Source organism: Morchella sextelata, assembly GCF_020137385.1.
Source record: "Morchella sextelata strain SCLS chromosome Unknown scls_17, whole genome shotgun sequence".
Taxonomy (NCBI): Eukaryota; Fungi; Ascomycota; class Pezizomycetes; order Pezizales; family Morchellaceae; genus Morchella; species Morchella sextelata.
Genome location: NW_025408632.1, coordinates 968,762 through 994,818, shown reverse-complemented (window position 1 = coordinate 994,818; position 26,057 = coordinate 968,762). Strand labels below are relative to the sequence as shown.

General features: G+C 49.3%; 7 protein-coding genes across 7 annotated transcripts; 6 read left to right on the top strand and 1 right to left on the bottom strand.

Moving 5' to 3' along the window:
• Positions 1-224: 224 nt before the first annotated feature.
• On the top strand, positions 225-2,526 carry H6S33_004372 (uncharacterized protein; the record flags this gene model as incomplete). The annotated part of the gene is made up of 5 exons (XM_044835726.1): positions 225-365; positions 445-1,195; positions 1,270-1,502; positions 1,559-2,245; positions 2,305-2,526. The coding sequence occupies 5 exons, from the start codon at positions 225-227 to the stop codon at positions 2,524-2,526; spliced, it is 2,034 nt and encodes a 677-aa protein (XP_044691110.1).
• A 1,602-nt stretch (positions 2,527-4,128) lies between these two features.
• H6S33_004371 (uncharacterized protein) lies at positions 4,129-5,034 on the top strand (the record flags this gene model as incomplete). The annotated part of the gene is made up of 5 exons (XM_044835725.1): positions 4,129-4,182; positions 4,239-4,267; positions 4,408-4,554; positions 4,934-4,956; positions 5,021-5,034. The coding sequence occupies 5 exons, from the start codon at positions 4,129-4,131 to the stop codon at positions 5,032-5,034; spliced, it is 267 nt and encodes an 88-aa protein (XP_044691109.1).
• A 2,085-nt stretch (positions 5,035-7,119) lies between these two features.
• On the top strand, positions 7,120-8,798 carry H6S33_004370 (uncharacterized protein; the record flags this gene model as incomplete). The annotated part of the gene is made up of 7 exons (XM_044835724.1): positions 7,120-7,223; positions 7,283-7,327; positions 7,407-7,635; positions 7,710-7,888; positions 7,956-8,291; positions 8,603-8,686; positions 8,756-8,798. The coding sequence occupies 7 exons, from the start codon at positions 7,120-7,122 to the stop codon at positions 8,796-8,798; spliced, it is 1,020 nt and encodes a 339-aa protein (XP_044691108.1).
• Positions 8,799-10,563: 1,765 nt separating this feature from the next.
• On the top strand, positions 10,564-11,724 carry H6S33_004369 (uncharacterized protein; the record flags this gene model as incomplete). Its single annotated transcript, XM_044835722.1, has 1 exon — positions 10,564-11,724. The coding sequence occupies one exon, from the start codon at positions 10,564-10,566 to the stop codon at positions 11,722-11,724; it is 1,161 nt and encodes a 386-aa protein (XP_044691107.1).
• A 3,536-nt stretch (positions 11,725-15,260) lies between these two features.
• H6S33_004368 (uncharacterized protein) lies at positions 15,261-20,490 on the top strand (the record flags this gene model as incomplete). The annotated part of the gene is made up of 8 exons (XM_044835721.1): positions 15,261-15,407; positions 15,483-16,345; positions 16,408-16,525; positions 16,578-16,899; positions 16,950-17,500; positions 17,562-18,977; positions 19,038-19,412; positions 19,474-20,490. The coding sequence occupies 8 exons, from the start codon at positions 15,261-15,263 to the stop codon at positions 20,488-20,490; spliced, it is 4,809 nt and encodes a 1,602-aa protein (XP_044691106.1).
• Positions 20,491-22,166: 1,676 nt separating this feature from the next.
• Positions 22,167-23,236, bottom strand: H6S33_004367 (uncharacterized protein; the record flags this gene model as incomplete). Its single annotated transcript, XM_044835720.1, has 2 exons — positions 22,167-22,862; positions 22,928-23,236. 2 exons carry the CDS (start codon positions 23,234-23,236, stop codon positions 22,167-22,169), a joined length of 1,005 nt encoding a protein of 334 aa, XP_044691105.1.
• A 2,142-nt stretch (positions 23,237-25,378) lies between these two features.
• On the top strand, positions 25,379-25,669 carry H6S33_004366 (uncharacterized protein; the record flags this gene model as incomplete). The annotated part of the gene is made up of 1 exon (XM_044835719.1): positions 25,379-25,669. The coding sequence occupies one exon, from the start codon at positions 25,379-25,381 to the stop codon at positions 25,667-25,669; it is 291 nt and encodes a 96-aa protein (XP_044691104.1).
• Between the last annotated feature and the right edge of the window lie 388 nt (positions 25,670-26,057).

Here is a 26,057-nt window from a genome sequence, read left to right as displayed (position 1 = left end):
TTCCTCATACTATCGCTCTTCTTCTTTCTCTTCTTCATCCCCATCGAGCGCATCGCATCGCGGGAAACAAGCCTAGTTAGTAGTCGATTCTGCACCGTCTTCTCTCCCCCGGTTTGGTTGCTGCTAACCAAAATGCACACAGCAAACACGCAGCGGCAGCGCAATCTCGGCGCGCGAGCAGCTCCGTCGGCGCGGGAGCTTCTACTAACTACTGCGCGGTTACTATGGCCAGCGGCAATGAGAACGGGCTGATGCGGATATTCTGGCCGCTCGACTTCCCGCGCAGCAGCGAGCCGGGGGTGCTGGTGGGATGGCGCAACTCGGAACATGATGTGTTTGTCGTGGACGTGCTGAATGGCGTCGATGTGGGTCTTCCTGTGTTTCTAGCCGCCGGCGCAGTAGTAGGAGTGGTGGCTGTGGGTGCTGATAGAATTGAGGAAACAGAGCAGACGAATCGGCCGCGACCTCGCCTCAACGAATCTCTACCGCAAGTCCCCTCACTCCGCCACCCGCCTCTTTGAGCTCTGCGGTCAGAGCGCCCTTCATGTCCTCGGAAATGTCAACGAGCCTGCAGCATCAGCGCAGACATTCGACCCATCGCATATTTACGCCTACACGCAAAAGTCTAGCCGCTACCCGCGCATTCACTGCCCGCCGTCCAGCGGTATCGCAATTCAAGTGATCTTGTTCGAGCGCCCTCACCCGCACCGTATGCAGTACCTCTCTCTACGGCCTATATCACTGGCGCTCGAAGACCGCGCCGAGGACATGGAGGGAGAGGCCGACGAAACGGGAGAGCGGCTGCGCCGCGAGGAACTGGTGCAGAAATTGCGCCTGCACTCAGTGAAAAGACCGCAACCGACAGAAAAGGAGCGGAGTTTGGAGATGATTGTGGACCAGGTCAATTGCTCGCATGAGATGCGGGTACTGTTGAAGGAGAATATAAGTCTCTTGGTTGGTAGAAGGAATAGGAGGGCGCTGAGCGTGAGCGAGAGGGTGGTGGAGGGGGCGACAGGCCTGTGGAAGGGCTTTTTGGATGCGCTGATGAGGGCGGTCTGGGTCATGTGGCCGCTGGTGACGAATTGTTTCGTTGTGTTGATTGTGGTATGGAGGTTGGTCGCAGAGACCATATTGAAGGTGTTAGAGTGGAGACTGAGGCCGGAGCTGGCGGCGCTCAAGGATATCTCGGCGACTGGTGAGTTTTTTTCTTGCCTCTTCGTTTTTGGTTGAGGGGATAGCTGCTAAGCGGTGATGATGGGAGTGCTATAGCGCAGCAATTTGATATACGTTTGCAGCAGTTCTGCTATTGGCCCATACAGTACGTGACGCTCCGACGGCGAAAAAAAGACTGGGAGAGCGTCACCAGTTCGCACCCGGATTATATCCGGTTTTATAATAGTCTTTGGCTAGTCGCCAATGATGTAATCATCGGGATTGCTTTAGGGTCCTACATTATAGAGAACGCCCACATTGTAGCCCACCAGATTGATTCCTATCTTCATGTACGTGACCTCAATCATCACCCATCACTCGCCCCCTGTTAACACTTTATGTACAGGCTTACACCGTTGAAGGCATGAAGGGCATGATCTCCTGGCTCATGAACCTCCCCGGCGGTCTCAAACTCAATCAAGAGCTCGGCTCCTTCCTTGGCGATCTGTTCCTCTGGGTAATCGACTACTGGGCCGATACCATGACCAGTATCCGCCCGCACCTCCCGCGCGTCATATACGCCATCGGCTTCTCATCATTTGCCGGTGCTTCTATGCCCATAGCCCTATTCTCAGATCTACTCTCTATATTAACACTGCATATATACTCCTTCTACATCGCATCAGCGCGTATCTACAACTGGCAGCTGTCCATCATCATATCACTATTCCACCTCTTCCGGGGCAAAAAAAGGAACGTGCTGCGGAACCGAATTGATAGCTGTGACTACGACCTCGACCAGCTGCTGATCGGGACGATACTCTTCACACTGCTGATATTCCTGTTGCCAACGGTGCTAGTCTTCTATCTCACGTTTGCAAGTGCGCGAATGGCCATCATCATGCTCAAAGCAACGCTAGAGACACTCCTGGCATGCCTAAACCACTTCCCGCTCTTCGCACTCATGTTACGCGTCAAAGACTCCAAGCGCCTCCCCGGCGGCATCCGCTTTGAGCTCAAGAACACGCGCGCCATCGTCGCCGCATTCGATAATACCGACACCACCCCGTCTATATCCTATATCCACCTCAAAGTACGCCCCCCCCTCCCCCTCCATATATCCCTTCTTCCACTAACCAAAATAAAAAATAGTCCACCCCTCTCCCCTTCCGCGCAATGTTCCACCAATACTTCCAGCTCGGCCAGCGAATACGGGGTCACTACGTCTCCCCGCACGTCATACTCTGCCTCATGACCGGCCAGTCCGTGCCCCCAATCCACCGCCGAAACCTGTATAGCATGCAATACAGCATGTTGCCGACGAAGCGGGCAGGGCCGTGGGAGCTGTGGGGCAGGCTGGTGGAGGGAAAGTGATGTTGGGACTTTTTTTGTCTTTATTGTACCTTTTTATTTATTTTTTTTGTAAGCGGTTGTGACAACTAGACTTGGGAGAAGGGAGGGGCGGGGCGGGGCGGGGCGGGTATTTAATGATGAACCTTACAATTGGATTGGATTGGATCGGTGGGTAGATTGGGATGCGTGTGGGCTGTAATTGTGATTTCTGATGATGTGATGTGGAAAAGTTTTTCTATTTTTATGTTTGTAGTTATTTTGGACTATGTGTGGGGGTAAGGGGGTTTATAACAGATCCTTTAGGGAAGGGATTTGATGGACTTTGAGGTGCGGCCAAGTTGTGTGGGCACTTGGGGATGAATGGAGATATGATATCAGGTCCATGGGGGGTGTTCATACCATGTAGTTGGATTTCAGTGATGATCCACATCGCATCTAAATCTATCATGTGATGCATACATGTAGCTAACATACCTAGCCTTTTGTACCACTTATAACGTGTAATATTGGCGTGGTGGTGTTTGTATCGAGTGATTCTGTATGACGTAGACGGTCATGAATAGTCACTCGGACACAGAGCGGCTCTGTGGGGACTGAACCACCCATATTTATCGCCCCAACTCGCGCTCAAAGAACGTAAAAATGATAAGAATCGAGATATTTTGAGTTTACTAGCGACGCCGACTGAATGAAATATCAAAGATCGCGTAGGAACACTAGTAGTAGCGTACCCTTCGAATTCATGATGGGGGCTTATGTTTCAGGAAGCCTACCCATGGCCCGGCTTGGATAGATCTGGGTAGACGAGGATTTCCTTGGTGCTCGCGGTTGGAGTGGACCTGTGGCTTAGGAGGAGCTAGCGGAGCGGGAGCGGAGAGGCGCAGTGGTTCTCAGTCACCAGGCCTAGGTCTCACATATGTGATTTCCTCTCTACCCCACATCATCCGCACCAAGAAAATGCTGTGATATTTAATATATCTGGTGAGATAGAGCAGGGTGGAAGGGTAGAGGATGGGGGTTGTACCTAAAATAAAGATTACTTGAGGTCAAGATATGTACCCACTTTGTCTTATGAAGATCTTCCCAGGCTTGTCTTCCCAGTCATAGGCAAAATGCTTTTCCGATGTATTTCCAGATGCAAGTCCTAGTACTTTGGAGTGAGTCCTTAACATTAAGAGAAACTTTAGAAGGTAGTCTAGGCACGGCGTAAATAAAAAGGTCACTCAGGAAACAAAAGTAGGTAGGCGGTATAAGTCCATACGATGGAGAAGAGTACTCACTGTCTAATGAATTTGCGAAGCGCGTCGTATTTTGGTAGAAGGCAAGAACACAATTACCCTTGCCACAGATAGTCCGAGAAGAAGAAAGCTGGGGCAATAATAGCCTCTATTAGCGAACCTTCATTCATGGTTGTTGCAGTTGTTGGTAAGGTTGTCTAGCTGCAGATGTCTCTCAAATGCTGGGCTGGACCGCCGGTCTTACACCATCCTGCTTCCAAAGGTACATGTATATACATGTAATGTGTGGAAATCTTTGGCCCCTTCCCGCAAAGCAGGGAGCACCCCGTCTTCCTTCTTGTATGTTGGAGGCATTGGGGCACCACATCACTATCATTCATGCAGAATGTCTCGCCTTCGGATCTCAACATCCGTATGTAAGATCTTAGGGTTTGCCCATGTATGTATCAGTAATGGCTGCGTCTGCACTGATTCCAGCTAAACGGGAAGTCATAGTTTTACTTCATCTCGCGCTCTGGAGAAAGGTATAGAATGATTCACTTTGGACAACTCTCCTGATTGTCTCATATAGTTCTGTTCCGCAACGTGTTCTCCTCAGTTTGCTATTGAGTTTTCTCGTTGCACTGGCACAAGTAATCAAAGAATAACAGCTGTAGCTTATAAGTTCATCCATCACTTTGATTGTCTCAGCCAAGTCTGGAGCAACCCTGAGAGACCGAGGATCTCGGTTCCTGAATGGTGACCATCAGATGGCTTCAGAGGAATCCACAAGAGACCCACCAACGAAAGAAACCGTGCCTTCTATGCATAGGTACATGTATTCGGGAGCTGAGATGGGTAAATACATGTGTGTACTTTACTCTAGCTACTCTACAGCGTGAGGTAAAATTATTGTAGAAGCATGGGAAGAGTTCTATTGGCCGAGTCAGCCACCTAAACCCTGTTTTTAGACCCCTGTTTCTACAATAATTCTACCTCTCACTGTAGAGGACTCTGCATAGGGACAGTTGCATTACATTCAGAGCTAGTAGTTCGGTACACTGCCGAACCAGGGTTCTCAGAAGTCATGCAGGGTAAGGATACCTATTCCATGAGTTATCCTCGAGCATTCGGTTCTACTCCGAATACAACATGATTCCTGCATCTGCAGTAATTAGGGTGCTGATACATATAGCTTCCTGCTTGTCTAGGAAATCCTCCGGGACGTATGAGAGTAGTTTCTCCCCTCTTGGTCGAGTAGAATTATGGCGGCCTTTAAGCTGACCGCCCCCCCTTAGGCACGTATTTCTAACTTTCGTTATAGCCAGTCGAGTCTATGCGGTAGTGATAAGCGTAGCAGAGGAGGGTGAGCATAGGTACTAGGTACCTCGCCTAATATCGATATCAACAGCAAGTAGTGTCAACTGCTGGTCTACAATTTGGACATGAATTTGAATGATTCGACGAGACAATTTACACACCCATAGACTGTATCTAGCGCTTTCGATCCTGTTTGCCGTGTATGGCGGAGTTTCTGCCTGAGTCTTTGATCATCCGCATGTGTAGTACCTCCCTCCTTCGCCTGTTTCTCTCACACCTAAACCTATCAAAATTCATAAAGCAAGTCGACAGATCATTAGCTGATGGTTGTTCTCTTCCTGTAGGAATAGAAAGGACTTGATAGTCGAGTGCTTGAGTGAGGTGATACTACCCAAGTTTATGCTGCGCTTAAACTTATGCAAATCTCTGCAATTATCCATAAATGCTACGAGATAAATAATTATATCTCCACCACAGTGAAGAGATAGGGGTCTGGGCCTAAGAATGACAAACAATTCCTTTAACGCGGCTCTTTCCTGTCTGGGATATTCGGAGTTTTAACGAGCGGTAAAAAGCTCATGCATTCAGCGTGTAACTTCTCACACCATCCTAGAGGGTGTCTATGATTGCCCCCACACTTTTCACGCTTTTTTTTGATACATACATACAAGGGGATTAATAATCTGCAGAATTGATACCTACTTGAGGTAGGTATCACAGACATTCAATGATTACACGCTCGTGATTGTATCGAAACATCCGCGAGAGCCTGCAAATAAACGGCTCAATCCCTGAAGTTTTGACGCCAAATAGCGAGATTTAAAATCTGGTAGACGTCTCGATTAGCCGCGCAGCCAATTAGTAGAAATACTTCGGGTGAGATTTTGAGCTTCTACACACGCATACGCATAATTTGCGTGGCACTTTATGTGGACTTTACCCAATACATCGATGATCCATTTGACCCTTGTTCCGATGTCTGGCATGAACTAATGTACCCTGAGCATTGTTCAAAGTCCGAACACACGTAAAGTAAGTGCGCCTCTTGTGTGGAGAAGAGCTCTCGGAGATCTCGGGAACGGGAACGGGAACTAACATTCATTTCCTTTGCTTCTTTTATGTGTAGCTTTCGGCTTAATTTTCCTGCATTATTACCAACATCCAAATGACGGTTGGCTAATATATGTAGCCTGGCTTTCCACAGAAAAATCCGCACAAGACATTTGTGTGCCATAGAGCGATGTGCCTCCATACATGTAGAGTGCACCATGTAAAGCACTCTGCTTGCATCTCAGCGCAGAGTTGGTTTCAAGTCTCATGTCGATTCTCGTACGATATATGCCCTACGGCCATAGCAGGACTTCTCCTACTAGTACCAGCAGAACCGCAGTAACCGGAGATAATTACTGGAACAAAAAGCAGACCTAAGCGATGTTTACCTGGAGGCGGTATATCTATATTTTTAGGCTCTCCATATGACATGAGATTGCGCAGTGAGTTAAAGGAGAACATATGTTTTGATGTGTTGTGGCCGGCCGGACGGCCCACGCGGACTCCAGTTGACGAAGCGTTGTAAGGAACTGCATGTATCCCAAAAAAGATGCTCTATGCTAGTCTACTCTAGACAGAGTTAGGTGCTCTAGAAGGGCACAGCTCCTTCCTGCACACGTGGAGAAGAGAAAACGGTTTCCATAATGGACGTCGGCTAAGATGTTAGTGCTCGTATAATATAATATTGACCTACATGGTCGGGTCATATGTTTTTCGACATTCCGATTCGCCATATTGCCTGCTCCTTTTGTACCGGATATGTGGAACGGTAGTACCTTTCTACACCCCATGTTCACACCGTCACGGTAGACATACTTACTGTGACTTTTTTTTAGGGGAATTATACCCCGCTTCCTTCCTCTTCGGAATGTAACGGTAGGAGAGAGTCAATTTACTTAAGTGTGCGAGGCCGGTCGTTCAATTTTTGATTCTTCTTGTCTCCCAAATCTCTCAAAAAAGAAGAATCCCTGATCCTACGCACTTATTTTCGTTGAGATATATAAACGACTCAAGATATATATACGAGATGGCCGAATCAGCTAATGCTAATGCTGCGAGCGCCGCGCTGCCTGATCTTGATGTGGATTCCGGGAACACAACTGACGACTATTCCGTCTACTCCAGCGGACTGTAAGTTCAAATCATTGATAGTAGCTATACGATCATTATTGACGCAAACAATTTTCCAGAGAGAGCGCCACAACATCCCTAAAATCGAGTGTCCTAAAATACAAGTAAGTGTCGCCTGACTGTCAGCCTCTGGGAATATATATCCATGGCCAACCAAGCCACCTACTGATACTTTGCCTCCAGATATGAACATGGAAGAAGATACCACGCATACAAAGAAGGTTCCTACTATGGTCCCAACGACGAGGCCCAGAACGAGCAATTAGACATCTTCCACCACTACTGCACCCTCGCCATGGGTGGGAAGCTCCATCTCGCGCCCATTGGTGACAACCCGCAGAAGATCCTGGACATCGGCACGGGAACGGGAATCTGGGCCATTGATTGCGCGGATATATATCCTTCCGCCCAGGTTAGTAAACAATCATGCCATGAAAAGAAAAAAAGAAGAAAGAAAAAGGCCAATAATATTAACTCTCTTCACAGGTCATCGGTAACGACCTCTCACCAATCCAGCCGTCATGGGTACCTCCGAACCTACAGTTCGAAGTCGACGACCTAGAGAGCGAATGGGCGGTTCCTCCGGACGTGTTCGACTTCATCCACATGCGCTACATGGTCGCCTGTGTCAGCGACTGGCCCACGCTCTTCCGAAAAGCATACACGTAAGTCCTCCCCTTCCTTTCTCATCCCCCGCTGGGGCGGCCCGTCCTAACATAACCACGAAAACAGCGCAACCAAGCCCGGCGGATACTTTGAATCGCAAGAACCCACGCTCCAGATCTTCTCCGACGACGGCACGCTCCCGCGCGGCTCACCAATTGATATCTGGGTCGACAAGATGGCGGAAGCGGCAGATAAGTTTGGGAAGCCGGCTCATATCGCGCACCGCACAAAGGCCTGGATGGTCGAGGCAGGCTTCGAGGACGTTCATGAGAAGGTTATTAAGACCCCGCTGGGCCCGTGGGCGAAGGATCCGAATATAAAGGAGATTGGGAAGTATGCGCTGCTGAGCGCGTTGACGGGGTTTGAGGGATTCACGATGGCGCTGTTTACGCGGGTTTTGGGGTATGTCCTGGTTCCTGGATTAGTGGTGGTGGTGGGTGGTTGGTGGTTGGTTGGTTGGTTGGTTTGGCTAGCTACAGTACCTAGTACTAGCGAGAATATAAAGTCTGTCCGCTTTGGTACATGTGTGGACAAGAAAGTTTGGTGTCCTATCTACGTACCAAAGCGGACAGACTTTATACTTTCGGTAGTAGGCTGCTTGCTTGCTTCTTACAAGTAATTCTTGGCGTTAGGCTGGCTAGCTTCCAACCCATAGCTACCAATCAGCAACTTATACTGAGGATATACGCTAACATTGCTTCTTTAAATTCTAGATGGTCAAGTGAAGAGGTGCTGGCCTTCTGCGTAAAGTGCAGAGAGCAACTCATAGATAGAAAGACGCACGTGTATCAAAACTAGTAAGTCAACTTCCAATCATTGAACCCACATTGGTTACAGAAACTAAACATTTACACCTACACTTCTAGCCATGTCGTTTATGGACGCAAACCTGAGAAGGACGAAAAGTAATTGGACAGTGATTTATAGGCTGGGAAGGGAGTTGTGGCCGCAACTCGTTGTAAATTGTAGTTTTAGGAATCATTGACTTCGTAAAATATTATTTCGTGTGCAACTTGAAAGACACATAAAGAGAACCGAAATCCAAAGTATTGAGTTTCCCTAATTTGTGTAGCTTATTAACTCCTCAGCATCCGCTTGTAGAGTTAGGTGTCGTGACTCTTGTTATATGCGCACGTATTTATCGGCTCTTTTTGGTCGGTTGGCGCATGTCTACATAAATCATCCACTATATATCCCCAAACTTGTATCTGCATCTACCCTCCCATCAGAAACTCACAGTTCTTTCATGCGTTCCACCAATATTCCCCCTTTGCCAGCAGGTCTAGTAATAAAAAATCCCTTCTCTAGTTCTAGCCAGCTTTCCATCGAACCTTATTACACAAGTCAAAAAAAGTTTCAATGCTTACAACGTTACCCCGTCGACTACTTTTAACCTTCCACCATAGCTTGTTATTTATGTTGGACCTGGGTCATACAGGATTATTACCCCTTTCCCCGGATCTAAGAGCCTCTAGAGCTTAATTCGACCGGTAGTTATATCCAAGGACGTCATTGTCACACCGGCAAATAACAAAACCACCTACCCTCCTAGGAATCCCAATACATAGCTACAATTTAATTTTTTTTTAAACCCGGGAGAATTGGCATATGTAGGCCTCTTTATAGAAGGTGCCTAAGACAACGCAACTCTGCTGAGTTGTGCTGTACTGGGTTGTGTATATGGAATCAGGAGAAGTGTAGTACTGCTGTTAATTGATTCTAGTTTTTTAATGACCCGATCAGGAACTAAGCTCGGTGGTGGAAACCTTTAGGACAATTGAGCCACGTTACAATGATGCACCTTTGGGGGTACCCCTGTGCTCAGAGAAAAGGTTTTTGTCGAGGTGCCAATGACGAAATCTGTTCCTGGCTATATTACTGGACCAAGATTTAACGTGCATGCAAACCCTCACTCACTCAAATTAATTCCCCGGGACCTTCCTCAAAGGTACGGACGGCTGTACTGTACTTTAATTGGAGAGTTTCTCAAATAAGAAGGAATCTTTGTGGTTCAGGATATCTATTCTGGCGGTCTTGATTTTGGACCCGTCATCCTCCACCGCTCGATTTAGGGCTCGGGTTTAGCCGAGTTCGACTTGCCTTGGCAATTGTCGGAAAACAACGAATACCTGCTTAATACGCTGCCTTGGTTCGACATTATTATTGAAAGCTTCTATGTCTTTGGATCTGGCGTGTGGTCATGGTACCCACAAATATTTACCTACTGATATCAACTCAGCATAAGCCAGTTTCGACTTTGGCGGGTATACGGCACCCATTCTATTGGTACCACATTTACACCTCCTGCAAGTTGCAGGGGTAGAATTCATACCGCTAGGTAACCCGGAACGCTTAGCGCTATGTGCGCCACGCGTTCTTCCGTCATTCCAAGCTTTCTGCCACATGCGGCCCCCAAGGCTTGGACAAAGCTTGTTTCCTCGCGTTCCAACTTCCCAGAGACAAGACAAGACAGGACGATCAACCCTTCGTACATGCCATTTCGTCATGCCACCCAAACAAGAATTTGAACCAAGGAATGAAACCCTTAGCTGTGACGTGAACATCAATTTAGATGAATATAAATACGTTCAAGCCACCACGATGTATTTTTCCTAGATCATCAGCAAGCAATTCTACATCTCCACAATAACCTCGAGCTCTCTATTCCCTCACAATGGGGCTATTCTCACGCAACACTGAGGCCGCCGCACCTGCTGGAGATGGTACCTCCAGCAGGCATCATCATCACCGCCGCTCCAGCGCCTCCAATGGCCACCCCGAGAAGCACAGACGGGTTTTCGGGAGACACATGAACGAGCGGCCCACATTTGGCGAATGGCTCCGCACTATCTGGCTCGACATTTTAACCATGGCGTGCTTGGGAGCCGTCGGTCTCGGTGTTTACATGGCGCCTCCAGCGCCCTCACGATCCTTTCCCGTCTATTTCCAGGATGGTGAAATCGTATATCCTCAGTTTGCGTACCCCCTTCGCAAAAACATTATCCCCATCTGGCTCGCTGCGTTCCTCGCCTTCTTTATACCTTTGGTATTCTTCGCCCTATTCCAGATCCGCGTTCGCAGCTTCTGGGACTTCAACGCCGCAGTCGTTGGACTCCTCTATTCCCTCATCAACGCCGCCGTCTTCCAGGTCTTTCTCAAATGGCTCATTGGCGGTCTTCGCCCACACTTCCTCGCGGTTTGTAAACCAAACCTCCCAGACGTCGGGATGAATACCGGCAATGGTCTTCGCCAGATCATGTACGACCGCAGCATTTGTACCGGTGACGAGAAAGAAATCAACGACTCGCTAGAGTCGTTCCCATCGGGGCACAGCACCGCCGCATTCGCTGGGTTTATCTTCCTGTATTTGTACTTCAACGCGAAGCTGAAGGTCTTCTCCAACTACCATGGCGCCATGTGGAAGCAGACACTGCTGTACGCGCCTGTTCTTGGTGCGGTGCTTATTGCAGGATCGTTGACGATCGATGAGTATCACCACTACTATGATGTTATTGCGGGTGCAATTATTGGTACCATGTTCGCATTCTCATCCTTTAGGATGGTATACGCGTCAGTATGGGACTTCAGATTCAACCACATCCCGCTGCCTCGTGGCAGTGGAACAATGGGATTCTCATACACCGATTCGGATGAGATGAGGAGTTTCCATGATGCGATTGCGACTAGGAAAGCAGGATGGGGAACATTAGGTGGTGGTTTGACGGGTGCTCCATTTGATGCAACGTCGGCGGCTGTGGATATGGGAGATCTTGTTGGAGGATCTGGGAGGGGCGCCAGGATGAGCGGGAGGAGGAGAGGAGATGATGTGGTTTAATTGCCTGCTTCCTCCCTATTTTCTCTTTTTCTTTCTTTATCCCTTTGCTTTATGGTGTTGTGATGCCTCTACGAACTAAATTCGCTTCTGTTTAATGACGGGCTTGAGATCCCTTTTCATGCTGGGTTTTTCCTTCTTTTGCATCCTTGTACAATTGGAGTTATATCTACATAGTTAGTTGTCTAATGAATCTACACTCGGTTAATTGCGTCAATGCAATGCGTTCCGTTGATTTGTTAAGAGCGAATTAAGGCCTTAAACATTTGAAGATGTTGAGGTTTCGATGATAATTCCGAGCTCGAGGGGGGGTACTCACCTCAAGGTATTGACTTGTAATCATGCTCAATCCCAGCATCTAGCATACAATGATCAAACAGCAAGCTGTCCATAAGGGATAGCACGGGTTGATGCCACTTTTATTGTGGATACAATGTCATGTAATTAATCATGGGCGATGTAAAGTAGGAGTGGGGCGACGAACTCAGCACAGAAGACAGTCCACTAGCGTAGATATCGGCCCGAACCTATTTCGTAAATCCTGGCGCCAAGGAGCTCAAAGCTTCCAATATTTGCCAAAGAACTGTCAAGAGAAATTTTAAGGGCATTCCTTCAATTTCAACTTTTGAGAGAGCATTGTTGCATAGAACCAACAAGCACGGAATATCACTCGATCCAAGGCTAAGAGTTGGCAAATGCTTTAGTTTGGAATGTTTTCTCGAGGAAACAGACGTCAACAACAAGTGAGGTTTCGAATTATCCATGTCTATGTAGGTGGACGAATCAGAACATAACTCAGGCATGTAGCAAGAATCACCAAGTAATAACAGCGTTAATAATTATAAAGCAAAAGCCACCAAGAACGGGTTTATATAGTTCTCTCTATGTAACCTTCGGAACCTCGCCGAAATGCAGAAACCGAGCTCCAACTCCATGGACTCCGCACTATAACTGATGTAGATACTTTAGAATATTCTATTCAAATCAGGCGCTGTAGAGATTCACCTGGAACTGGTGTAATATCATTCGGATACACGCCGAAAGCTTCCCTCAAGGGGCGGTCTGTATCAATAGTGACCTCTTGAAATGCTTCAACATCACAAAACGCATTTCTACATGATACTAGATGAAAAAGCTTCATGTGTCTTATCTCACATACTTAACTGTCGCTCCGTCTTGATCAGTATGCAAGTACTCAACTTAGGGGGAAGAATGCCCCCGTGATTGAAAGAATATAGAGCTAAATATGGTGAAGCAATCTAGACGGCGCAATTGAAGAATAGAATTCCTTCCAACGGCTCAACAGAATGTTCTTGATACCAGACATTCGGTTGATTGATCGTACATGTGATTGAGTATTTAAGTACTCAATTAAGCGTGCATGTGGAGCCAAGGGGTTTTGGCATCCTCGTCTCCAAATTGAGATGTAACTACCACAAGCATGAATCTGATCTGATAACCGGGCTCAAAACTTGATACTTTACTAGCCTTATAAATAAGGCAGAAACTCTCATAAGACGTAGGGCACGGAAAGTTCCGTTATAGCCCTGTAAATCCATATACCCCTCTCATAAGAGTCATGTTATATGATCATGAGAGAGGAGGAATCCTCATAACGGCAGCAGTAATTACCGTACATTGTAGGTAGCTTTTTAGAGGGAAATCCATGCTGTATGAACGACTAAATGAGTGAATTTGAAGCCCCAATCCAATTGCTTTGCCAGTAGGTTGGTCTAAGACGGCGGATATAATCATTGTTAAATTCATATCCCAAATTTGGGTGAATATTCGCCTCCAAAAAGTGCATAATCCCGTTTCAAGTCTGTATATACCAGTGAAAATCGTTGATTTTGAGAAAGAATCAGGGGAGACCACAAAGAGATTTTCCCTTCAGGCTGGAATTCGAAGATCACGGAGAAATCTCCGATTTTGTATCGAGTGTAAATATCTACACCAGACAATACTGTGCATAGGTCGGACCGTATGCAGTAAATGCGGATTCTTCCTGGATTCCGGCCCTATGATGGCCATCAAGACTACTTTCCTAGATTTATTAACTTTGAGGAAGAAGTTTTGTACCAAATATGTACCATCTGAAGCCTAAACCACTGTCAATTCCTGGTAGTTGGTAGACACGCTGCTTGATTTACACGAAACTTGGGTTAACCCTGTTTGTCTTAAGCTTCAAGTTCGCCAAAGTAGGGTACCAAGATTCAGCGGTGAGTCTAATACACGGTCTTTCAAATCCCTTGACTTGAGCACATCGATGTTTGATGGGGTGACGCGGTCCCGGGATGACCATCTTATGTCAAACACCTTGGCAGCCCTCAAGCCTTGCTTGGCGTCTGGGAAAATAGTTGGCCCGGGCACAACCCCACAGCCATATGTGACCACTGCTAGTAGTATATAACTGAGGTTGTTTCAGATATATCGTAATACTGCTGCAATTGAGATAAACTCCTGAATAAAGTTTTGAAAGTGGGGAAAGGTACAGTTCTCAGACCTGCCCAGATCCATGTCGCAAAGGAGCTTTCTCAACATATGAAAACCTATGTATTGTCTCGAATCAGCAGCCATAACTGTCGTATTACAAAACATTTTAGCCGCTGCTTGAAGTTGAGATCGTCGATAATGTGATGAGGACGAAGCAAAACAGTTATTAGCAAATGGTAACCAATGGATCGTTTGATTCGGCTAGGTAGGAGTAATGAGGAGCTGCAGTTGCATTGTGGAAGTCTTGGCAAACGAGAAACCCCTTACCGACAAAGGCTTAAAACTAAGACATCCGTCTAAGAGCTTACTATCATATTACTCTCGTATCTCAGACACAGGTCGCGCGTAGCAATCGCAAGACATCTCTATTGGTTTAGTGGCACTTCATTTTTTTCACTATTCTTGTGAAAATCAAGCTTAATACTGATTATTCTATGGGCCAGTGAGTATATGTAAAGTCTGGGGAATCTAGAGGCACCTACAGATGTCTTAGAACCTCGACCCTGGCTACATACGGAGTTGGTTGGTGGAGAGGTGCCACATTGAAACGCGCGCGGGTTCGAACGGCGGTTCCACGAGTCAAACCCGTCGCGTGGGACCCGTGAAGACCTAACATACTGTTGGTGGTGGGTCCATTGCGCAGTGGCAAAGTCAAAGGGCATGCAGATGCGGTTCTGAGGCCTGACGAGTGAAACACAGAACATCAAAATGTAACGCCCATAACCACCTTTTCACAGGTATCTCGCCCGCCTCAATGAGACAGGAGAGACAAACTTGGCGGCGGCAGCCCAGCTGCGATTCAACACATAAAGGATCACGAGCCTCCGCCTTTTGTTGGTACTGGTGGTCTAGGCAGTTAGGTATTCCAGTGCTCGGCCGGTCCTCAACACAATATTCACGATACTCACAACCTAAAGATACTCATATTAAAAATTCTAGTTTCCATCATAACTTTTATTATTTATTCTTCCCAAAGCTGGATTTTGAGAACCCTTAATTAATATTACCTCCTCCTACGGATACTCCTACTTAAAGCCAAATAAACAATGGCAATCCACGATTCAAGATGCCCCGTTAGCGGTAATTCCGACGCCTCTGGTTCCTGTCCTGGCTCAAGAAGCTCCTCCAGGATGGGACCTAGAGGTTGTGCCTTTTCAGGCTTCTCTCAAAATGCACAACAAGTTCTCTATGGTGTAAGTATTATACTACCAAAACCATTAGCAATTAGCCATGATTGATAGACCCAATTGCTAACACTGCCTTAACAGGCCCCCCAAGGCCCAAACGCATCAGCCATAATATACGAGCACGAAAGGCGCACAATGGTCGACGTTCTCCTCCCCAGCGCACCCTCCAAAGACCAAACCCGCGGCCTAAAAAACGCCGACATCCTCACCCCGTCCAACGAAGATGTCCTCGCCGCTGCCCTCGGCGCACCCGCACGGCGTGTCCTACAGCGTGCGGAATCCATGGGTCCTCGGACAGGCTGGAGAGATGGGTATTTGACCAGCTCACATGGATTCTGCCCTCCTGACCCTTCGGCCTCTCCAATTGCATTGGCCTCCAGTCCGGGGCGTGTCTGGAGCGACTTGTGCGCTCGGATGCCAGGGCTTGTGGGCCGTGGGAAAATTAGAGAAGCTATCCTTGAGCTTCCACTTATAAGTGGCGGGCCTGAGGTTATCCCGGATCAGGCGCTGTGGGCGGCCACGGTATGTCTGGGGATATTGGCAAGTGTTTATCGTTATGAAGAGAGGAACGATGGACACGAGGGGATTGTAGCTGGCGCACATGCATCGGCCTTTCTAAATGCCACAGGAGATGCAGAAGATGAGGAGGAAGAGACGAAAGGAATACCGCGGAATGTAGCGATTCCACTGCGAACTGTATGTACGAGAATGGGAAGGCCGCTGCCGCATCTAACACAGTACGATGTATCGATATATAATTACAAGCTTAGAGATCCGACAAGCGTCTATCCATATGTGGAGCGATTTGAGAATATGGATTTGAGGTGGCCGGTATTTCAGGATTTAGCGGAGCGCGGATTCCTGATTTGTATGGCTGCTAGTCATGGATGCTTTACTCCGGGAGTGGAGTTAATAGCGAGGTGTCAAGAGATGGTAATGGATAGGTATTACCCTTTAGAAATTTCGTTAATTAAAAAAGCTTCAACTAATTACTCGAGTCGTTTAGGGATAACGAAGGGCTATTAAAGGAACTTGTAGCCTTGAAAGAAGTGGTCGATCAGCTAGGATACGTCTTCCATCAAATCAGCGTAAACCCCGGCTCCGGGGAGAACTTTTCCAATCCAGTAAGACCCAAAGATTCAAATATCTGCAAATATCATTTTAACGAGTCCTTAGGTCGAGTGGGGCCAAAGATATGCCAAATTCTCAGCGCCACTGTCAAAACGGGTGCCAGCTTTATCAGGGCTAGCATTGCCACTTTTCCAACTCATGGATGCCTTCCTGGGCCGCAAAAAATATGACTCTTTCCTTGGGCTGGAAGCATTGCATTTGAGGGCTTGGCTGCCGTTGAACATTCGGGCGTTTATCACAGCCGTGGAACAGTATTATTCAGTCCCTGAATATGTTAAATCTAGTGGTGATTCACGATTGATGGGTGTGATGGAGGGGATCGTCGAGTCTTATGCTGGAGAACGAGGCTTTATGGGAACACATAGATGTAAGTTTTATATCACGTTCACAATTCGTTTTTATACTAACGTGCAATAGACAAGGTATACGGGTTCCTGGAAGTAGTTGCAAAAACCGGGCGTACCGAAACCAACGGTGGAGCCGGCGCCGCAGACAACCAAGGCCGTCCCTGGGAGGAAGTCCACAAGACCCTTTCCGACTCGATGATTGAGCGTCTGCAGCCGTTCCGGGAGAACATATCGCGCAAGCCCCACGAAATGCGCGGGTGTTTCGAGGAATGCCGTTTCAAAGCCAAGATCGCGCGCCGCTCATTTATCGATAGTGATCCTGACAGAAGTACAGCCAAGGTTACAGTCGATCTCATGCAGTCTGGGATTACCTTTGGCCCTGGGGACCGTCTCGCGGTGATGCCGCTGAATGGGTGGAAGGAGGTTGTGAAGTTGGCGGATGTGTTGAGCTTGATAGAGAGGTTGGAAGAGGTCGTTGCGTTGGAGAGGTCTTCCGAATGGAAGAGATATGCGCACCACGAGGCAGCGATTTCGCGTGATAAATCTGCAGCGGTATTGAGGATAAAGGATATTCTGAGAAAGGGCCATCTCTCCCCTCTTACGAAGGAAACGGTCATGCAGGTGGGTTTTCATAATCCTTCAGTTCCCAGGACATTTCATACTCATGGTAAAATCTAAACAGGTTCACGTTCTTCTTCGAACATCATCATCGACTGTCCTTAAAGTGCTTGCATCCGAGACCTGGCCAGTCAGAGGGTCACTAGGTGACCTTTTATCTGCTGCATATTCCGAAGTCACCCAAGAAGTGTGGGACAAAGCATTCAACCCAGAAGACCTATCATGGCTAGTAAAACTTATCCCCATCGAGGTTCCCAGAACCTATTCAATCTCCAGCTTCTCTAATGAGCTCCTCCCATCCTCGTTGGATCTGACAGTATCACGCGTGGAGCATGATATCTCACCCACCCTTGCCTCTAGTACTGGTAGAGATGGATCCTACTGGGGCGTAAGCAGCGGGTTCCTAAATCCCCACCCCGAGGAAGAGAGAATCATCAACGAGATTCCCGGATTTGCAAATCTCGAAGATACAGTGCTCGTCGGCGTCTCTCGCCCGCTCAACTTCCAGCTTCCCATTTCTCCCGCAGCCCCAGTGGCCATGTTCGCTGGTGGATCCGGAATCGCGCCTTTCAGGAGCTTCTGGGCGAAACGTATCTTATCTGGGGCGGTTGGACGAAATATCCTATTCCTCGGAGTCCAATCTCGGAAGAAGTTGGTTTACGAGGAAGAGCTTCGTGACCACGTCCGGTACAACAACCTCGAGCTGCACACAGCGTTTTCACGGGACCGCAAGGGCCTCGTGTATGACCCCTACCTCCGCGACTTGGTGGACAAAGACATGGAGCCTCGGTATCTTGATCTAGCAATTGTCGAGAACGGCAACACTGTCTGCGACGTTGTAATGTCGACAAAGCTCGGTGGGCTGGGCGGATACCTCTACATATGCGGGTCCGTTTCCGTCTACGAGACCGTCATCTCTGGCATCCGGAAAGCGCTCTACAGCAACCGCGCAGTGACCGCGAAATCCGCAGACGACCTTCTGGCCACTGCGTTTGCGGAGCGCAGATTCATGCTGGATATATTCATGACGCCGAAAGACATGTCGTTCAAGGACCCTGTGATCTCCATCTCGGAGCTCTCGCGGAACACGGGGCACCGAGAAGGCTCAAAGACCTGGATTGGCGTCCATGGTGCTGTGTATGATGTTACCGATTTCCTGCCTATCCATCCTGGAGGGTCGCTCATCGTTGCTGCCAGCGCCGGTTTGGACGCGACAAAGACCTTCGATGATCTGGCCCATACGTCTAACCCAGAGGTTACAAGTCTGCTTTCGAAGTATTTCATCGGGTATATGGCGCCGAAGCCGCAATTACAGTCTGCGGAACTATCGTCGTTGTATGACGGGTGGCAGGAGTACCTCCGCACCTGTGTGGAGAGCTTGACAACCCTCTCATTTGAGGTCAAATCCCTCATGAAGGACGACCATATCTGGTTCTCCGGCGGCATGCTGAACATGGGAGGAGTGCGCAAATTCTACCAGGTCTGTAACCCCAACCCCGCCTTTTGAAAGAAAAACATGCTAAAGCAATCATTTCCACAGTTTCAATCGCGCCTGATGCAAAACGCATTTAGCGACCTGTTTGGCACAAAAATGCAGGAGTTGTACCTAAAGCTGACGTTCAACCTGATGGCCCTTCAGAACAGTGGGTCGCGCTTTCCGGATGTCATGGGGATTATATCCCGTGCGCAGTCGTCCCAGTCGGCTACTAAGGCGCAGAAGGAGATTGCCCAGATCGGAGATATGGTCTGTAATAGTGGGGCAGCGCAGTCTCTTGAGCGGGGCCTGATCAGATATGCCCAGTCTGTCACGGAGTTGGATGTGAGGTTCCTGGAGCAGATTCGGGAAGAGCTTTGCACAGGTATGGATGGGTTCGATCTAGTGGCATCCATGAAGACCACGACCAAAGAGAAACAGGTACGCCCCGAACCACCTCCGATATTCTGTAACTAGGTATGCTAACATTTAGTTTCACTAGCGGTTATTCAAAGTCTCCGCCTTCCTGATCTCCCTCCTCGAAAGAGTCGCCGAGCGCCTCGAAACCTTCTACGCCGAGATCGCCCAACAATCCGTCTACCACCCCAGCATCGAAGAAAACCCCGCCCGCGCCCGCTGGCGCCTCATCAAGCGGCGCATCAGCGACGGCAGCTTCTTCCTCTTCGCGCAAGAAGTCACGCTCGAAGGCCAGCCCGTCGACGAGATCAGTGAGCCCCTGTCGCCCTTCCAGCCGCTCCGCCAGGCGCGCATGCGCCAAAGCGTCTCCTTCAACCAGATCGTCTCGAACGCGCACGACATGGTCAACCGGCTCAACCACGGGCGCAGCATCGAGAGCTTCCTGCAGTCGAAGCCGCCGCTCCTCCACCACAACAACCACCACCACGACCAGCCGCCGCCGGTCCCCCGGAGACTGGCAGACATGCACACCACCCGCGCACAGGCACGGTCAGACAATCCGAAGTCGAGCTACACGGAGCATCTGGACCGCAAGGCTGCGAGCAGGATGACGAGCTTCATGAGCGAGAACGTGAGGGCGCTGCGGAGACTCAGCCGCATCCCGCTCGATATCGATCCGGCGGCGGTGCAGCATGCGATGAGTGTCTATGGTGGCTCGAGCCACGGCGGCAGTCACGATGGTGGTGGTGGTGGTGGTGGTGGAGCGCGCAGGATGGCAAGGCCGTTAATACCCGCGGAAAGTGTCAGCAGTAGAGCGAGTTCGCGGGATAGGAGTATAAACCGGTCGGTCACTATGGAGAGCCTGGAGACGCGGACTTCGTCTGCAAGGCCGAGTCATGCGCGGGCGGAGAGTGTGGCGTCGAGGTTCTCGCCGGCGCATATGCATGAGAGGTCGGCGTCGGTGGCGTCGGCGTCGAGGGTGCATCGGAAGTTGTCGATATCGTCGGTCGGTTCGCTGGGCGGGGGTGGGGGTGGGGGTGGGGGTGGTGGTGATCCGATGAGTAGGGGGTTGGAGGCGTTGAAGAAGAAGTTTGTTGTGTAGCTGTTTGGTGTTTTGGGTGGAGATGATTTGATGTATGACTTTGCGTTTAATGATTTTTGGGTAATTGGATACGATACGCCTTGATGGCTGGATGGGTTTGGGCAGATTACATGTAGTTATAGAGAAATACAAGAACAATTCATGACATCCTGGCTATATGTACTTTCACTCCATCTAACAAACAACAATTGCGGTAACATAACAGCCGTAAACCAATCCTCTTCACAAGTTATCACTCGCACCTCCAGACCGGGCGGTCCTCACCTTTGCAACTTAAGTCAAGCCGTCCGTCCACGTTGTATCCACATTCCCCCCCCTCCCCCTCCCTCCCTCCCTCCCTCCCTCCCTCCCTCCCTCCCTCCCTCCCCACCCGAGAGCACCCCGCGCCCGCTACATGTACAAGTAGAAGTACCAGCCGGCCAGTGTGCGGAACGAAGATGAACCGCTCCGGTCCCGGGGCCGGGGACATCCGGCTACGTGTTCTTCATGGGCGCGGTTCGTCGAGTGAGAGCATATGACGCAGTTTGGCTCACTGGAGGCACCTGCAGGTTGGGCCGGTTGGTGCTGAAGTAGATTATCTCCGCTTCGTTAAATCTTAATTCCGGGTTTGGGGGGGGGGGGGGGGGGGGGGAAGTGTGTATCCGTACGAATCCGTGAAGTCTGATAGGTCCGGACTTGTCACATACAAATACGGGGATAGTGGATTTTTTTTTTTTTTCGAGAATTAACGGTACATGTAGAGTAGGGTACAATACTTGTAGAGTATGCGTGCGTGCGCAACGCCGGTGGTGGTAATGATCGCCGTGCAGAACGCTTCACGACGTCGCGATCACCACTGGCCTGAAAACAAGAACCACTGCAGTATTATAACCAGAATCTAATCTAATACTATCCGTTTTTAATCCCATCTCCGTCTTCAGAACACCACAAACACAGTACAGATACTAACACTACCACTACCACTACCACTAGCTAACAGTACCAACAACAGCTATATAGAGAGCGAGGAAGTACATGTAGTAAAAGCATACAATAAAACGTACATAGTAAAGACGTACACAAAAAATGTAGTCTGTATATATTCCCCCCCCCCCCACCCACCACAAATCAAAAGCCACACAGTCAAAATTCTACACACATACAAGCTTTATCTCAGCGCATGACAACATCAAGGGAACAATAAGAACAAAGCGAGGGGGTAAAAAAAAAAGAATTATAATCCATAAATCCAAGCTCAAGTAAAAAGATGCTGGGATAGGTAAAGAACTAGGTAGGTAGGTAGGTAGTATAGTAGATAGGTAGTGACTAAACTAGAGTAGAGTAGAGTAGAGTAGATAGGCGGCAAAAATTGTAATAAGAAAGAAGAAGAATAAGAAGAAGAAGAAGGTAAGGGAGTCGATCCAATAGCAGTCTACAAGCCATACAGGCAAGCAGGCAGGCAAGCGGTGCAGAACACTAACACACAGAGACACAACACACTCAGACACAACAGACTATCCTAGATAACAGAAAAAAACCCACGCCCAACTCCTCCAGCCCTTACAACAATAAACAAGAAAAGAAAACTAAAAAGTCTGATCATGAATAAAACACATCGAAAAAAAAGAATATATAAGAAAAGCCACTAAAAGGACTACAGGAAGGCGATAAAAGAAAAAGAAGAAACAGCCACCACTCTACCCAAACAACTTCATAACCCCCCACACACCCACTGCACTCAGCACAGGAATCGTCACATTATCATCAAGCCCAAACGCATCCACCGCCTCACTCGCGCTCGCAATCAAGCCCGTCACCAGGCTCATCAAGCCAAGCGCCCACCCGCCCTCCACCTGCATCCCCTCCACCCCCAACCTCCCCGCCCACGTCACCGCATTCACCGGATCATCACTCCACCTCTGCGTGCCGGGGACCACCACGCCGAAAAACATCGCCGCCGTCACCGCGCCCACCACAAACGACGCCAGACTGCCGGCCAAGCTCTTTCCGCGCCTGATGCGCGGGGTGTAGCGCCCCCAGGCGCGGCCCACCGTCGACGCGGCCGTGTCGCACCACGACAGCAGCAGGATCGACAGCACGGCGATGTCCTTGGGGAAGACGGTCAGCACCGTGATGGTGCCCACGAGGTACCACACGACGCCGTTCCAGCCCGCCACTTCGGACTCGCGCATGAGCGCGCCCAGGCAGCGGATGTACAGGTTGTTGAACTCGGGCGAGTAGAAGCGCAGCAGGTCTGCGCTCGCGATGGGGATCAGCGCCGTGATGAGCGGCGGGGTGATGGTCGTGGGCTGGTAGCCGGTGCGGTACATGTGCAGCACGATGAAGCCGATCGAGACATGGAGGAGCTTGCGGGGCACTTCATGGCGGTGAATCTAGATCTGCCTGTTAGCATACAAGCTGTTCTAGCTAGCGCTATGAGATGGGATTTGTTTCTTACCAGAGATGAAAACTTTCGGTGGATAGGGATCAGGCCGAGGGGACTCGGGCTCCTTGAGAAGTTACGCCATACGCTGGCTGGCGTTGGCGGGGAGAGGTAGCCGTTGCTTGGGACGGTCTCTAGCGGCGCGGGAGGCGCTTTTCGCTTCTGGAGCGGGGAGCGGGAGCGCGCGCGCGATATGCTGTCGGAGGAGGTCGCGGAGGTGTCCGAGTTGTAGCCACCGTCGCTTGTGCTGTGGGAGTCGAGTTTTGCGACGTTGTTGAGCGAGGTGGAGGATGATGCGGGGGAGGACTGGAGGGACGAGGACATTTTCGAAAGTGGTGGGGTATTTCGATTCTATTGGTTGAATGTGGTTTTTTTTTTATTTATTCTAGTTGTTTGTGGAGAATGTATTAGGATGTGTAGTTGTGGGTTGTGATGGTGAGATGGTGAGATGCGATCGATGCAAGGGGTGATGTTTCTGGAACAGTGTCCTTCTAAGGTGGGAGTGTGTGCGGTGCGGGTTGATGACTGTGGAAGGTGAGCAGGAGGAGCGGAGAAGGGAGGAGAGAACAACAACTGAGCAACTCGGGAGGGCTGGGGAAAGAAAGGGCAGTTGGTAGTGTGACTGACAACACCCTGAAGTGCAGTTGAAGCTTTTCGTCGTTTTCTTCTCTTTCTTTGCTTTTTCCTCTTTTTTTTTTTTTTTTCGGTCTTGCGCGCAAAGTGGAGACCTAAGACAGTTCGAGTCGGGGCAGCAGAAGCAAAGAAAAGAAAAAAAAGTGAGAGAGAGAGAGAGAGAGAAAGTAGAAAACACGGCTGACTTACTTTACTGACTCGTAACCTCTCAGATTGCAAAAATGAAGACGACGACGACTACTTGAGCTCTCTCTCGCTCACCGCAGCAAACCAGCACAAGAACAGGTCTTGGACAAAAGGCAAGGATCAGCGGGGTGTAATAATGATGCCGTGGCGCATAGAATGGAAAGAGAGGAACAGAGCAGCAGATTCACAGCAACAGCAACAAACACAGCTGCTACAGACACAGCTGCTACAAACAAATACAAATACCAGACAGATGCAATACAATAAATAGAAGTCAACAGAACAGACCAGATCTCCAAATCCCCGTTTCCAGGACGCTCTCACGCACTGCAAACCAAACACCTGAATGAATCGAGATCCCTTATTGCCATTCGGGCCAGCTAGCTACATGCTCTTCCCCACAACACAACCTCCTTCCTTGACTTGCACCAACCACCCACAACCCCCCCCCCCCCCCCCCCAACGGCAACGGAACCTTACTGACCCGCCGGCAGAGAATTTACCTCGCAGCCCAGGATAGGCCCTAGAGCGCTCACTGCTTCCAGCTGTGTGCGTCATTTACGCTGCCTGTTTGGCCTTAGTTATGGCTTGTATTGGCATTAGTCAGGGGCTGTGGGGGGGCGAAGACTCAAGAAACTCTCACTGGGCTGCTAGTGTGCAACATGTGACAACCAGGAAAGAAAAAAAAAATGCCGTTTTGGCACGTGAAAAGCCCTAACCCTCCGCTTCTGAGACATCTTTCTGGAACATTTGGGCAGGGACCTGGCACCACGCAGGGCGGACCGGGGTTGATAAGATCTGTCCTTCTGGGCGCTTCGCTTGTGCACGGAATATCACTCGTGTTGCTGGGCAAACCCCTGCTGCGTCCCGTCATGTGCTATCACTCGCTGGGCAACACGTCACACGACGGTCCACGTCCAGGAGTGGGCGTTTGGGAATGACATGTCTATGACACTGCCGGAATATCATCTCATCGCCTGGTGCTCCTTACAACGTTTAAAACGGGGATGTTTTGCAGGTTTCGGCTATCGTGAAAATGGAGATCGAGGAATATTCCCCCATTAATTATATCGTATTCTAAATGGCCATGGGTAGAAAGCCGGAGCTTATTTTTATCTCGGAATGACATATGCGCGTGAATGGGTGGCTCCAATCGCAGATCCATGTATTTCAAGATATCGAAAATCTTGTTTTTTGCTGGAACCGTTGCAATAGGCTAGCACAAGGCTGCTGGATAAAACGTGTACACGATCAGCGGATGGCGCGTAGTGCTTGGTAGATGTGCGTAAATAGACGTTGCACCCTGAGGGACCGTTACTTAGTCTGTTTGACATCCCCAAAGTCTCTGATAAGGCTTCAACAGCGTTCAGAAGTGTTTTATCGATAATGGGCTCTCTCAGCCACATACCACTCTGTTGAAAAGCCCGCTAGATAGGTAGCTGGCCTAGCACCAGTGGATAGGGCCGGTACCTGCATAACACCTGTACGATGAAGTCAACACCCGTCAATAACAGCTCGCAAGAGGAGTTTACCTGTTCTAAAACGTGTCCACCACCCTCTACTTAAAGCCCAATCGCCTCCAACTAACCCCCCACGTCCCTCATCCCTCCAATCAGCTCTGAAGCACCGCCAACACCTCTCAGCACAATGTCAACCACCTCCGACCCCGGAAGCTCCAGCACCTCCACCTCCACTGTCACTACCGCCCCCCCATCTTCATCCTTCACCTACAGTTACGTCCTCTCGGACGAGCCAGCGTCGTCTTCTCCCGGGACCGGGCTTTCAAACCTGCGGTCCCGTTTCCGCAAGACCGGAGGCTCCTCGAGACGGCCTGTTGCTGGCAGTAAACGAGATGGGGAGGCTAGTGGAGAAGGGCAGGATGGACAGGGTGAACAAGGTGGGAGGATGCTCATCGGGGGATCGTGTATAGTACAGTAGGTAGGGATACTGTAGTGTGCTGGTTGATGCTGGCGATGGTAGAGGGGACTGGTGATGCTGTCTGGGATTGATGGGGGTCGGGCCTGGTGGTAAGTAGAGGTGATGAGAATGCCTTTGCTGCTGCTACTATCTGTGTGTTGTGTGAACTCGATTGCTCCGTGTGGGAATCGATGGACGCATTCATCCATAGATAAAGACATGTGAGCTAAAGCGCCGTTGATCAGCCTAAGCTAGTTGATTGGTGATGAGAGTGATGCTTGTGTTGACTGGACAATCTCACCTAGTCTACCAGTCTTATCGTTTTTCTTCGTCTTATAGTTGTGCATTCCTATCATGATCACCCTATGGTGCTCCAGTTCAAAAGTCATCGTCCGACAACAAAAACACA